This window comes from Microcaecilia unicolor, chromosome 9 (genome assembly GCF_901765095.1).
Source record: "Microcaecilia unicolor chromosome 9, aMicUni1.1, whole genome shotgun sequence".
Lineage (NCBI taxonomy): Eukaryota > Metazoa > Chordata > Amphibia > Gymnophiona > Siphonopidae > Microcaecilia > Microcaecilia unicolor.
The window spans coordinates 55,984,796-55,998,507 of record NC_044039.1 but is presented as its reverse complement, the minus strand read 5'-3'; the positions used below and the strand labels follow the sequence as shown (position 1 = coordinate 55,998,507).

Here is a 13,712-nt window from a genome sequence, read left to right as displayed (position 1 = left end):
TGCACCTGAGGCAGTTAAGTGAGTTGTCCAAAATCATAAGGAGCAGCAGTAGGATTTGAATCCTTGTTTCCCTGGTTCTCAGCCTGCTGTTCTAAACATTAGGTACAGCTAATGCAGTTAATACGTACTCCAAGCATATTTGATAACTCAGCAGTAAACTAAAGGCTAGCAGATTTGAAGCATGGTGGCCATTTGGCAACCTACCAAAAAAAAAAACTGATAAGCAAATCATTTTACGGGTGGCAGTAACTACAGGATTTCTATACAGTGCTGCTGAACACCAATGGCCAACCGGAAGATTTTAGTCTAGGGAGCTAGGACTGACTGGGAGCCAAGTATTAAATTATCTACCTATATTTCTAGAATACTGAAAACACTGTTCTGTTTTATTATTTTGGTGTATATTATTTTGATTTTTTCGAGTACGTAATTCCCGGGAGTGTATTGAGTGTGCATATTACCATCAGTAACAGAGGCACCAGGAGGGGGGACCTAGAAGGGATTCTTCCCTTCTGTTTTCAAAAATGCCTCTACTGTCCCTTTACTGCTGAGGTAGGTGTTATTTTCCCACTCTAAGGATTTTCACTTGCCCAATCACGCTCCATTCCACCCCACCCTAGCCCCGCCTTAGCCTTACCACACCCTAGCCCCGCCTGTCTTAGCCTCCGCAAACAGTTGAGTCACCAACTATCTATGGTGTCGTGTATATATCGGTGGTTCTCAACCTAGCCATCAAGACACACCTAGCCAGACAGTTTTTCTGGATATCCATAATGAATATGCTCAATTAGACTTGTATAACATGGTGGTAGTGCATGCAAATTTCTCATACATATTCAATCTGGGTATCCTTAAAACATGACTGGCTAGGTGTATCTCGAGGACATAGATAAGTGTATGTGTGTGTAATCTATGAAAATTAGCAAACACATATTGTTTGGTTTTTGGTATTTGCAAAGATATCAACATAACTTCATAAAATAATTAATGGTAACATTTGATCACACCACACGAACTCTCGTCCACGCTCTCATTACCTCTCGCCTTGACTACTGCAACTTACTCCTCACCAGCCTCCCACTTAGCCATCTATCCCCCCTTCAGTCCGTTCAGAACGCTGCCGCACGTCTTATATTCCGCCAGAACCGATATACTCATATCACCCCTCTCCTCAAGTCACTTCACTGGCTTCCGATCAGATACCACATACAATTCAAGCTTCTACTCCTTACCTACAAATGCACCCGGTCTGCGGCTCCTCACTACCTCTCTACCCTCATCTCCCCCTATGTTCCCGCCCGTAACCTCCGCTCACAGGACAAATCCCTCCTTTCAGTACCCTTCTCCACCAGTGCCAACTCCAGGCTCCGCTCATTCTGCCTTGCCTCACCCTATGCCTGGAACAATCTTCCTCAACCCCTACGCCAAGCCCCTTCCCTACCCATCTTCAAATCTCTGCTTAAAACTCACCTCTTCAATGCCGCCTTCGGCACCTAACCTTTCGAGAAATATAGTATGCCCTATCAGATTGACTCTACACTTGTCTTTAGATTGTACACCTGTCTTTTAGATTGTAAGCTTCTTGAGCAGGGACTGTCCTTCCATGTTAAATTGTACAGCGCTGCGTAATCCTAGTAGCGCTTTAGAAATGTTAAGTAGTAGTAGTATTTGATCGCCCATACTTAATCAGGTATGGGATTGAAGCAATAAACCTGGTGTTGGATATCATTTGATTCTTAATGTCACCAGTATCGAGATTTCTAATATTTTTATATAAATTTTTATGCTGTGCTCAGTCACACTGTCGTGCCCATTATACCAAAACAAACTCTTGATAGGGTACACAGTCACCAAACATCATCGCACATGTCCTTCCTTCCTTCCTACCATTTACAATACTGGTTAAATACTCTAAATGTGATATAATGTAGAACTTTATAGAAGAATGAAACTTATCTTGATTGGCGATGTGTGCTGGCTGTGGCACCTCCAGACACCATAAAACTAGTGCTTTGTGGTTAACATTCCGACTCCATAATAATAAACATTTGATCGCCACCAGCATTTAGGTTATGAAGCACAACCTCAAAAGCTCCTATCTGTCAAGAAGCTGTATATCAAAGTTTTGTAGGAAGAGGTAGGTAGCACAGATTTTTGTGGTTGACTCAGCATTGCTGTTTGTCTGGCATTCTTCACTGCACCTCAGTGCCTTACTCCTTCCTCTTTTTATTTTTTTTGTTACATTTGTACCCCGCGCTTTCCCACTTATGACAGGCTCAATGCGGCTTACATGGGGCAATGGAGGGTTAAGTGGCTTGCCCAGAGTCACAAGGAGCTGCCTGTGCCTGAAGTGGGAATCGAACTCAGTTCAGTACAGAGCATGTGACATTGCTGTGTAACTGATAATAATCTGGTTATGTATGATGTTTAGGTAGATATATTCTCTGAGGACAAGCTGGCTTCTATATTCTCACAAGTGGGTGACACCGATCCGCATGTCCTGATCCGGCTTTTTCCAGAGTTTAAAAAAAAAGAGCTTTTGTGGAGTGTGAGCCACGCTCCACTGCGCATGCATGAGTGCCTTCCTGCCCGTTGCATGAACGCGGTCTTCTCAGTTCTTTTTTTTTTTCCATGTGAGAAGGTGTATTTTTTTTGTACTCTGCTCACTCGCCCTGTCTTTTTGAGAGCTGTTAGTACCTTTCGGTATTTTTCAGCTTCTCTTGTGGCATTTTTTCTTGTGCATTACAATCTCATCCTTTATTTTTTCTTTAGTTTTATTTTGCTGGGTATTTAGTTTTCTTTTCGTTTTTCCCGTTCCTTTCCCCTTTTTTTCAGGCATCATCAACGAAGTTTTTCCGTCCATGTCCACGACGATTCCCAGTGGTGTACCTGGTGCATTCAGACTCTCTCAGGAAGGGACACCCATTCTTGGAGTCTGTGGTGTCTTGGACTCAACCCTGTGGATGTTTTTTGAGCGAAATCCAGTTCCTTGGTATCAACATCGAGCATCGCACCAGCATTGGGAGCATCATTAAGCATGGCTCCTTCTAGACAGACACTGGGAGCAGTGAGGTGTTTAGTGGGACACCACCTGTCTTGAGGCCTCCTGCTGTGCAGGCCCCTCGGGACCGTCAATCATCATACCCGACCCTGAGGCGACATTGATGTCGTCATCGAGGAGCCTTGCTGACATGCTTTGAGCGAAGGCCAAGAAGCATCGTCGTCGGTCACCTTCAACACATGGTGCCAGGAGCTCTGGGGCATTGGCGGCAGGAGGATCACTGTCCTTCCATACAAGAGATTTTGATGTGCCTGTCTCCAAGCAGCCGAGATCCTGTTCCCATGTCAACCCCAGCGGTTCTGCAACCTGTACCGGCACCCCATCTTTTCCTGGTGTCGGCCTTTGATGAGCGCATCCGGGCCTTGTTTCCAGAGCTGCTGCATGGCCTCATGCAGCGATGTACATTGGTATTGCGGGTGCTTGCGCCTGCCATACCTCCCATTGGGGCCCAACCTGGCCCTAAGCCTGCAGTATGGCCTCCGGCGCTGCTTGCGACCACAATGTCGACTTCCACCCAAGCTGATACCCCCTCAACGTCTGTTGAGGAAGCTTCGGCGGTGTCGAAATGGGAGCCGACCTCAATGCCGCTCTCGAGGGCACGGTTCCTCGGTATCAAGGCAGGTTCGGTATTGGCGATCCCTTTAGAGAGATACTGTCTGACATTGAGGAGAAGCGCTCATGGGATTCAGAGGAGGATCCCAGATACTTCTCCTCAGATGAGTCTTACAGGATCCCCTCTGAACTTTCCCCTCCACCTGAAAGGAGATGGTCTCCACCAGAGAGCCTTTCATTTTCATCTTTTGTTTAGGAAATTGCTGATGCCATTCCATTTCCTTGGGCAGTGGAGGGTGAGCCCAGGGCCAAGATGCTTCCCTTTGTCGGTCCCTTTCATGTCCACGAAGATTGACACACACAGTATCGGCTCCACAGTGAACCATGATGGATGTAGTCCACTCTCAAAAGAGCCAGGACTACTAGGGACTATGCCTCGGTGCCCCCCATGCAGAGAAGCTAGAACCCTGGATTCTTTTGGGAGGAAGATGTCCCAGGCTTCAGTGCTCATCTCCTGTATAAAATCCTACCAGCTATGCACAAGTGTCTACTTTCGAAACTCGGTGCAACAGCTGTTGGACTTGGCTTCCTCTGGAGAAAGCCGAGCCTTTTTGCCAGTTGGTCAAGCTGCAGAAGTGTCGTAAGTTCTTGGCCAGGGGCACACACAACACTTCTGATGTGGCATCCAGGATCTCTGCTCAAATTATAGTAATGCGCAGACTCTCATGGCTGCGTGTTTCTGACTTGGAATGCTCTCGTCAGCAGCAGTTGGCAGATGCTCCTTGCCAGGAGGATAACCTTTTTGGAGAGATGACTAAATCAAGAAGTATACTGATACAATTTCTTCTCTCTCCAGCTGGGTGCCTTCTGCACCTGCCTCCTCAGCTAAAAGTGTTTTTGGCAAGCCAAGGAGCGGTCTCTACTTTTATTCTAGCTTAGGTACACTCCTTCGGCTTGCCATCCCACTCAGGCTTAGCCTTAACTCACCCGTTCATGTACAACTGCATGTGCCCACGGCCCCTGCTTCTCCCCAGGCAAAGCAAAGGATGAGCTTTTGTCTGGCTCCCACAGAGCATAGATGCAGTTAACATGTGCATCCCAAACGACTTGCCGGTCAGGGGGAGGCAAGAATTTTTTCACCTAAGGTGGTCTCTTAACCTCTGACTGGTGGGTTCTTCGACTAGTCTTTCTTGGATATGCCCTCAACTGATATCTCAAACCTCCAAATTGCCCGCCGAGAGCTCATTCATTCAACTCTCAGCACAGGCAGATACTTGCAGAGGAACTCTTCGTCCTTCTGAAGTCCCATTGCAGTTGAACCTGTTCCACCAGGGGAAGACGAGCAGGGATTCTATTCCAGGTACTTCCTTGTGCAGAAGTAGTCAGGGGGCATGCGTCCCATCCTAGACCTAAGGGCTCTGAACAAATTTTTAGTCCGAGTAAAGTTCAGGATGATTTCCCAGGGCACCCTTCTCCCAATGATTCAGAAGAATATTTGGCTGTGCTCTCTGGACTTAAAGGATGCATATACATTCCGATACTTCTAGCCCTCCAGAAATATCTTCAATTTTGGCTGGAAACACATCACTTTCTGTATCGCGTGTTGCCTTTTGGCCTTTCATCAGCTCCCAGGGACTTCAAGTGTCTAGCTGTAGTTACAGCATTGCTACGCAGATTGGGGTTCCATGTGTTCCCGTATCTCGACTGTTGGTTGGTAAAGAGCGCCTCAGAGCACGGTGCTCGGGAGTCCATATAGATGACTATTCGGATGCTAGAGCTACTAGGGTTCGTTTACACTACCCCACATCCCATCTACACCCTGTCCATCGATTGGAGTTCATAGGAGCCCTGATTGACAAACAGAGGGTTCGAGCCTACCTCCCGGAGATGAGAACGGACAATCTTGTCTTGCTGGTGTCTAAGGTTCATGTCTCTCAGCAGGTCATGGTTCGGCAGATGTTGAGATTGCTGGGCCACATGGCTTCCACAGTGTACGTTACACCCATGACACATCTTCACATGAGATCACCTCAATGGACCCTGGCTTCTCAGTAGTATCAAGCCAAGATATCATTCAAGTGTCTCTGGAGCTTGTACGCGCTCTAAAGTGGTGGACAATTTGATCCAATTTGATTCTGGGACTTCCATTCCAAATTCCTCAGCCACAAAAAGTGCCGACGACAGATGCATCTCTCCTGGGATGGGGAGCTCATGTCAGTCAGGTTGGGTCATATCCTCTGTGTCAGGAGGTCGTCTGGATGTTGCATTGGGCTTGCCAATACGGCATGTTTCTTTGAGCCACTTATCTGGCGGGCACAAACAATACCATAGCCGACAGGCTGAGCAGGATAATGCAATCGCACAAATGGTCTCTCGATACAGGCATAGCGTGCAAGATTTTCCGAGCATGGGGCACCCCCTTGGTAGATCAGATCATCACAAGGTCCCTCAGTTTTGTTCCAGGATTCAGGCCTACAACAGACTAGCGTCAGATGCCTTCCTCCTCAATTTATTTTATTTTTCGTCAATTTATATACCGTATCTTATTGCAGCTGCAAGACAGAATGGTTTACAATTTGTAAAATAAAAAGAGCAATACAACATTATATGTACAATTTGGACAAACAATGGAACTCCAATCATTACAGGAAAGCACCGCAAATACAGAATTAAGTACATAGTATAAACTACACAAACAAACAGTACAAATTATGATTTCCAAAAATGAAAGTAGGATTTCTCAAGTCTGATCTCTTTTGGAAGACCGTTCCAAAGAGAAGGGGACAAATAGAAAAAAGCCACTCTCTGTGTAGATTCCCATCTGGCCCAGCGAGAGGAGGAATAACTAACCTGTTGTCTGTTAGGGATCTAAGGGTTCGTGTGGCAGTATAAGGAATTGCTAGATTCGACAGATAGTCAGGATTTAGTGTGTGAAAAGCCTTATGAGTCAAGACTAAGGCTTTAAGCTTAACTCTTGCTTCAACCGGCAGCCAATGCAGTTGATATAATAAAGGTGTTACTCTATCATCCCTTCGGGCCCTATAAATCATACGTGCTGCTGTATTCTGTATTCTTTGTAGTCGTTTCAAGCTAGCTTGAGTAATCCCTGCATATATGATATTACAATAGTCAAAGCGCGAAGTGATGTATGCAGATTAGTGTTTTTTGGGGAATCCCTGCTAATTGAATTCCTAACTGATCTTAGTCTCCTAAGATGGAAGAAAGATTTTTTGACTACATCGGATATTTGTTCCTCGAAAGTCAAAGCAGAGTCAATTATGACCCCAAGATATCTAAAAGACTTAACTGTAGGGATGCTCTGGCCAAATAGCGTGGGTACAATTGCTGGACATGTACCTTGTCCTACTATCCAAGATGTTATAGTCTTATCTGGATTTAATACTAGTTGATATGTTGTCAGCCAATCTGCCACTTTATCCAGACAGATTTGAAGCAGTGTAAGGTCTATATTAGATGGTTTAACATAATGAATAAGAAGGAAATCGTCTGCATATGAGTAAGAGCTAATACTCATTGTTTGAATGAGGAGTGCCAAGGGACTAACATATAGATTAAACAATAATGGAGACAAGACCGATCCCTGTGGAACCCCACATGATTGTATGTTGTAGAAGAAGATTGCTGCTGGACTACTTTGAATGAATGATCGGTAAGAAAGGATATAAACCACTTCATAATTGTCCCTGAAATACCAATTTCACTTAGTCTATCAAGAAGTAGTTTATGATTAATTAGATCAAAAGCTGCAGATAAGTCGCGTGAAACAACCAAGGCGATATAACCATGCTCTAATTTTGCATGAATCTCACTTAATAGTGAAGTCAGAATAGTCTCTGTGCTATGGCCTTTTCTAAAGCCCGATTGTCTAGGTTGTAACAAATTTTTGGAGTCCACATAAGTCTGCAATTGTCTGAACACTATTGTCTCTATCACTTTGGATAAGAACGGAAGATTAGAGACCGGTCTATAATTATTAGGTGATATAGGATCCAATGAAGGCTTCTTCAGAATAAGCTTTACTAGCGCTTCTTTCAAAATAACAGGGACTACCCCATCTGAAAGACTCAGTGTGATAATTGAATGCATAAACTGTTGAGTTTCTAGCGTGTGTTTTTTCAGCCATGCTGATGGTATAGGGTCCAAAGAGCTATAGGTGGGTGATAGACCTGCGACTAAAGTATATAGCGATTGCAAAGACGGGATTTCAAAATCCTGCCAGGGTACGGATAGTTGTAAATTTGGGGAATTGTCAGAGTGACTGATCCCAGATATCCTAGGGAATTGAGATCTTAGTTTCTCAGTTTTGGAGCTGAAAAACATTGCCAGAGATTCAGAATCAAGAGCAGGTGATTCTCTATTTTCACTAGTCTTAGTTGTCAAGCGTTTCATAATATGAAATAGTTTTTTCTGTGAACTAGCAGCTTCCTTTATTTCTTTCAAAAAATAAGTAGTTTTAGCCGCTTTTAGTTGTGTCAAATAATATTTTTGACACTGCTTACATTTCTGTTTCAGTTCTATAGTTCTATGCTTCCGCCATTGGCGTTCAGCTCTACGTACCTATTGTTTACTTAATTTTAATCCTGGATGGTACCATGGTTGAGACCGTTTTGTATTTTTATTAATTATTCTTTCTAGTGCAGTATCTTCAAGGGCTACAGACAGAACTTGGTTCCATGTTCCAATTTGGTCCTCTATAGAAAGTGTATCAAAATTTATTGGAAACTTATCTGCTAAGGAAAGTAAAGATATCGGGTCGATTTTATGTAGACTCCTTGTTTTAATGTATGTGGATTTGGTATTATATACCAGTTGTGGTACAGATAAGTAAAATTGAAGTAGATAATGATCTGACCATGATATCGGTGTTAGTACGCATATACTTCCATTCCTCTTGTGGGGAAGACTTTGCTGAAACTCAAGCAGGACCACGGAGCCATGATTCTGATTGCCCCTATTGGCCCAGGCAGATCTGGTTCCCTCTTCCTGGAATTATCCTCCGAAGAACCATGGAGATTGAACTGTTTTCCGACCCTCATCACACAGAACAAGGGGTCGTTTCTACATCCCAGCCTCCAGTCTCTGGCTCTTACAGCTTGGATGTTGAGAGCCTAGAATTCGCTTCCTGAGATCTTTCGGAGGGTATCTCCCAGGTCTTGCTGGCTTCCAGGAAAGATTCCACTAAGAGGTGCTACTCTTTTAAATGATGGCAGTATCTGGTGTGAGAGCAAGGTCCTAGATCCCCTTATTTGCCCTATGCAGACCCTGTTTGAATACCTTCTAAACTTGTCAGAGTCTGGTCTAAAGACCAACTCCGTAAGGGTTCACCTTAGGACAATTAGTGCTTATCAGTGTGTAGAAGATAACCCCTCTCTGGACAGCCTTTACTTGTTCGCTTCATGAGCGGTTTGTTTTTGTCAAAGTCCTCTGTCAGATCTCCACCAGTGTCATCAGATCTCAACGTAGTTCTCACCCAGCTGATGGAAGCTCCTTTTAAGCCACTGCATTCCTGCCATCTGAAATACTTGCCCTGGAAGATCGTTTTCTTGGCGGCTGTTACTTCAATTCGTAGTGTTAGTGAGCTTCAGGCCTTTGTAGTTGGTGCACCTTATACGAAGTTTCATCACAACAGTCCTCCACATGCACTCTAAATTCCTGCCGAAAGTGGTATCAGAGTTCCATCTGAACCAGTCGATTGTGTTGCCAACATTCTTTCCTCGACCTCGTGCCCATCCAGGTGAAAGCTGCTTGCACACCTTGGATTGCAAGAGAGCATTAGACTACTACCTGGAGGGGACAAGGCCCCACAGACAGTCCACCCAGCTTTTTGTTTCTTTTGATCCCAACAGGATGGGGATCACCATTGGGAAATGCACCATTTCAGTTTGACTGGCAGATTGCATTTCCTTCACTTATGCCCAGGCTGAGCTGGCCCTAGAGGTTCTTGTTACAGCTCATAATGTCAGAGCCATGATTGGATTGGTAGCCCACTTGAGGTCAGCCTCCATTGAAGAAATTTGCAAAGCTGCAACACGGTCTTCAGGCCACACATTCACATCACACTACTGCCTTGGATACCCGACACGATGGTCGGTTCGGGCAGACAGTGTTGCGGAATCTGTTTGGGGTCTAGAATCCAACTCCACCCTCGTAGGCCCGATTGTATTCTGTTCCAGGCTGCACCCTCATTCAGATTGTATATAGTTTCAGGTTTAATCTGTGTTATATCCTCACCATTGCGAGGCCCAGTTGACCAATGTTTGTTGTTTTTGTTGAGCCTGGATGCTTAGGGATTCCCCACTTAAGAGAATATAGAAGGTATGCTCCGAGGACAGCAGGCTTCATATTCTCACAATCCCGCCCACCTTCCCTTAGATTTGTGTCCTTGGTTGTTTTTACTTTATTTTTTGCTGGTTATTTTTACTTTATTTTTTGCTTTAGTATTAAACTGAGGAGGCCGTGTTCGTGCGATGGGCGGGAAGGCACTTGTGCATGTGCAGTAGAGCGTGGCTTGCATTCCACAAAGCTCTGTTTTTTTACTACGGCAAAAGCCGGACCGGGCAACATGGATCGGCGTCACCCACTTGTGAGAATATGAAGCCTGCTTATCTCGGAGAATACCTGCTATAGGTAAGTAGCTTTGCACTTTTTTCAGTTTAGTCACTAGCTGCTGGTGTACAGTACATTGCTGATTAGTGAATATTGATGGGCATCAGTGATCAGCAGGCCTGGTTATGATTGTTACTGATTTTAATACTAATTGCTATAGCATTCTTTCATTTTCCTGAACAGGACTATATTGAGTTGGAAGGTTTGCTGTAAAATTGCAACAATTATATAATTCTCCTGCTTAAACAAGACTTCTCTTTCTGTCTACAGTTGGGGGGAGGAAGGAGGTTTCAGAATAATTCTGTTTATTTTCTTCTTTGGTTTCTTATTTGAAGTCTTTTCAGATATGTAGCCTAGTTTTGTAGTTGGCATCATTTTTGCCTCACTTGTACTTTTGGTTTTTATTCTTTGCCACTAGGTGGCATATCTACTCTATAGCACTAATACTCCTGGGGAATTCTGCAAAATTCTGCACACTTCCCTGAAATTCTAACAATGGTACTTAAAAAATTGTGTGTACAATTTAACTGATTTACAAGCCAATTAGGGCTGATAATTGGGTGGTAATTTTGGGATCTAATTGGCATTAGTTTAAAATTATATTCACATTTTTAGTCGCAGAGATCTCGCATAAATTTTACATGTGGCTCCAAAAAGGGGGCATGGCCATGGGAGGGTGATGGGCAAATCAGGGGCATTCCTACAATTTATGCACTCCGTTATAAAATAAAGGGGGATCCACACCTCGCGTCTGAAGTTAGGATCGGTGTATAACTTTCAGTGCCGTTTATTGAATAGCGCTTTGTATGTTTTTTCGGTGCTATTTATAGAATTTGGTTCTTTATTTGTAATTTTTTTGTGCAGGATTCCTTCATTATAAGGGCTGGCATCTCCCCCAGGCATGAAATACCCCCCTTCCTCCACAGCCACTATCACAGGAGTTTCTCATGAGCACCTTCTTGCATACGTCCACCCCATTCCCATGGCATGTACACACATATACACACACACTCACACACCTCATAAACCTTTTTCCAGCCCCCCATACCATCTAGCTTTTTTTTTCAGCCTCTCCCTCCCCGTACTCCATCTACAATTTTTCTATAATCTCCCCCCCCCCCCCCCCCCCACACACACACAAACACTCTCTCCCTGCCTTCCTCCCTGCACATTCATCGCTCTAACACCCACGAGGAGGTGCTGCACATTGGGCTGCTTCCTGCTTTTTTACTGTCCCAGGTTCGACTGTTCCTTGAGCCACGCAGGAAACATTTGTAGCCCGCTTAAACCTGAGCGGCTTATATCATAAAACATACATAGAATAAAAATACGAACAGCCACCCACATGTCACCAATTAAAACCTTAACTAAAAAAAAAAAAAAGTAGACACTTTCACTTAATCTTATCTAGACAATAAATTCACAGCATTACCTATTAAGGAAAGCCTGGACAAAAAATAAGTCTTCAATCTTTTCTTAAATTATTGCAGTGTAATGCCGAGTCTTAATTACCCAGGTAACTTATTACAAAGCTTAAAGGAAATGCTGGGACTGAGGCAACAGAGGAGCAAGCAGCCTGATTTGTGGCTGTGCAGATACTCCCTTGCCATGCTGGAAAGGAGGGGTGGCAGCTGGAAAGGGAATATTTGTGCTGCAAAAGCATACTGCACAGAATTCTGCACCTGAAAGGAGGAATTCTGTTGTGCAGTAGCGCAGAATTCCCCCAGAAGTAATTAGTGAATGCTCCTCTTCCTCAAACTCCAGAAGATGGCATTGCTTGTCGTATAAGTATTGTCTCATACAGCCCTTCTGAACTTGAACAGACTTCATTTTGACCGTTTTCCCAAGGAGCAGGTTTTTGTTTTTGCCATACATTTATTTTGATAGTGATGGGATAATCCTGGAGATTGTTGAACAGAATTAAATTCTCAGTGTATTCAGCATATGCAACAGCATTTGTCACTTTGTACTGTACATTCTAGGAAAAACAGATTTGAGGGACAAGTTACATTGGTGCATAGTCTATTTGAATTATACGTTTTTACCCAGTTTATAAATACTAGTTTATATAGAGAAATAGTCAATGCATATTGAAATTGGTGTTTCCCATGCTGTTAATGTGTGTTTGCAATTCATATCCCTGTTTTGGCTGCGTTTATGTGCTTTGTGTACAGTTATCTTAATTTTCTAGTTGATCTTGACTTCCATAGGTTGTCTCCCATAATTGTTGTATTATCTGTGCATTAATAAGGTATACTATTTTTTCTAATAGGGAAGACAATTCATTACAGCCTCGAAATGCATGCAGAATACATGGGCATCTATATGTCAATAAAGTAGCGGGGAACTTTCACATAACTGTGGGCAAGTATGTTCTTTTTCACATAAATTAAGTAAAAACAGCATCTGTGATTAACCTTAATCTGACTGACTGGGGTCTCATAAGACCCCAATATATTTTTATGTTGAGCTATTTTTGTGCTATGAGAAATAATCAGGTGGTGTTTCACCAATTTGATGCCTAATTATCACTGTTATTAGAACACATTTTGTTGTGGAATTATTTTAAATATAATTTTATTTCTCTAAGCACAAGCAGGACATCACTTACCATATATGGGTGAGATAATTTGATGGAGCTTGGCATGGACGCTATCCAGTATTCTAGAAAAAACAGAAGCCTTTAACAGCTCTATACTGCTCAATTCACTCGCATGGGACCAGCAGTCCTTTGTTTTCCACGGAGCAGAGCAGTCACATTCATTTGGCGCTTTTAGTTAATCCTTAGTTTTGCTGGCCATTTTTGAGTTTTATTTCTTTTTGGCTTCACCACCAGCCCTCTTAGGCCAGTCAGAACTTTATTTCCTTTAAAACATAGTAACATAGTAGATGACGGCAGAAAAAGCCCTGCACGGTTCATCCAGTCTGCCCAACAAGATAATTTCACGTGTGCTACTTTTTGTGTATACCTTACCTTGATTTGTATCTGCCATTGTCAGGGTACAGACCATATAAGTCTGCCCAGCAGTAGCCCCGCCTCCCACCACCAGCCCCGCCTCCCACCACCGGCTCTGCCTCCCAATCTTGGCTAAGCTTCTGGGAGGCAGAGCCGGTGGTGGGAGACGGGGCTGGTGGTTGGGAGGCGGGGCTAGTGCTGGGCAGACTTATACGGTCTGTGCCCTGACAATGACAGATACAAATCAAGGTAAGGTATCTGCCATTTATGCCCCAGTGTCCCTTAAAATACCCAGTGGTATAAAAAAAAAAAGGTTCTCAGCGTGGCAAGGTCTTGTCTTTGATTGACCCTCACAACTGGTGCTTGCCATGTCTTGGACCAGCAACAACACAAAGCAGAAGTAATCCAGAGAAGAAGTAGACCTAGGTTTGCCACAAACAAATTTATTTGACTTTGATCCGACTTGGTCAAGTTTCAGCACTTAAGCCTTCATCAGGGGCCAACAAAAACTTCTCC

The 13,712-nt window shown here is 43.8% G+C and overlaps 1 protein-coding gene across 6 annotated transcripts in view; it reads left to right on the top strand.

The window, feature by feature from the left end:
* The window catches only part of ERGIC2 (ERGIC and golgi 2), a 425,675-nt gene that overhangs the window by 255,199 nt on the left and 156,764 nt on the right, over positions 1-13,712 (top strand). For all 6 annotated transcript variants that reach the window (XM_030214639.1, XM_030214641.1, XM_030214638.1 and 3 more), the window contains one exon: positions 12,513-12,608. In XM_030214639.1, the coding sequence (XP_030070499.1) occupies positions 12,513-12,608 (96 nt within the window). The remainder of the gene's footprint in view (positions 1-12,512; positions 12,609-13,712) is intronic.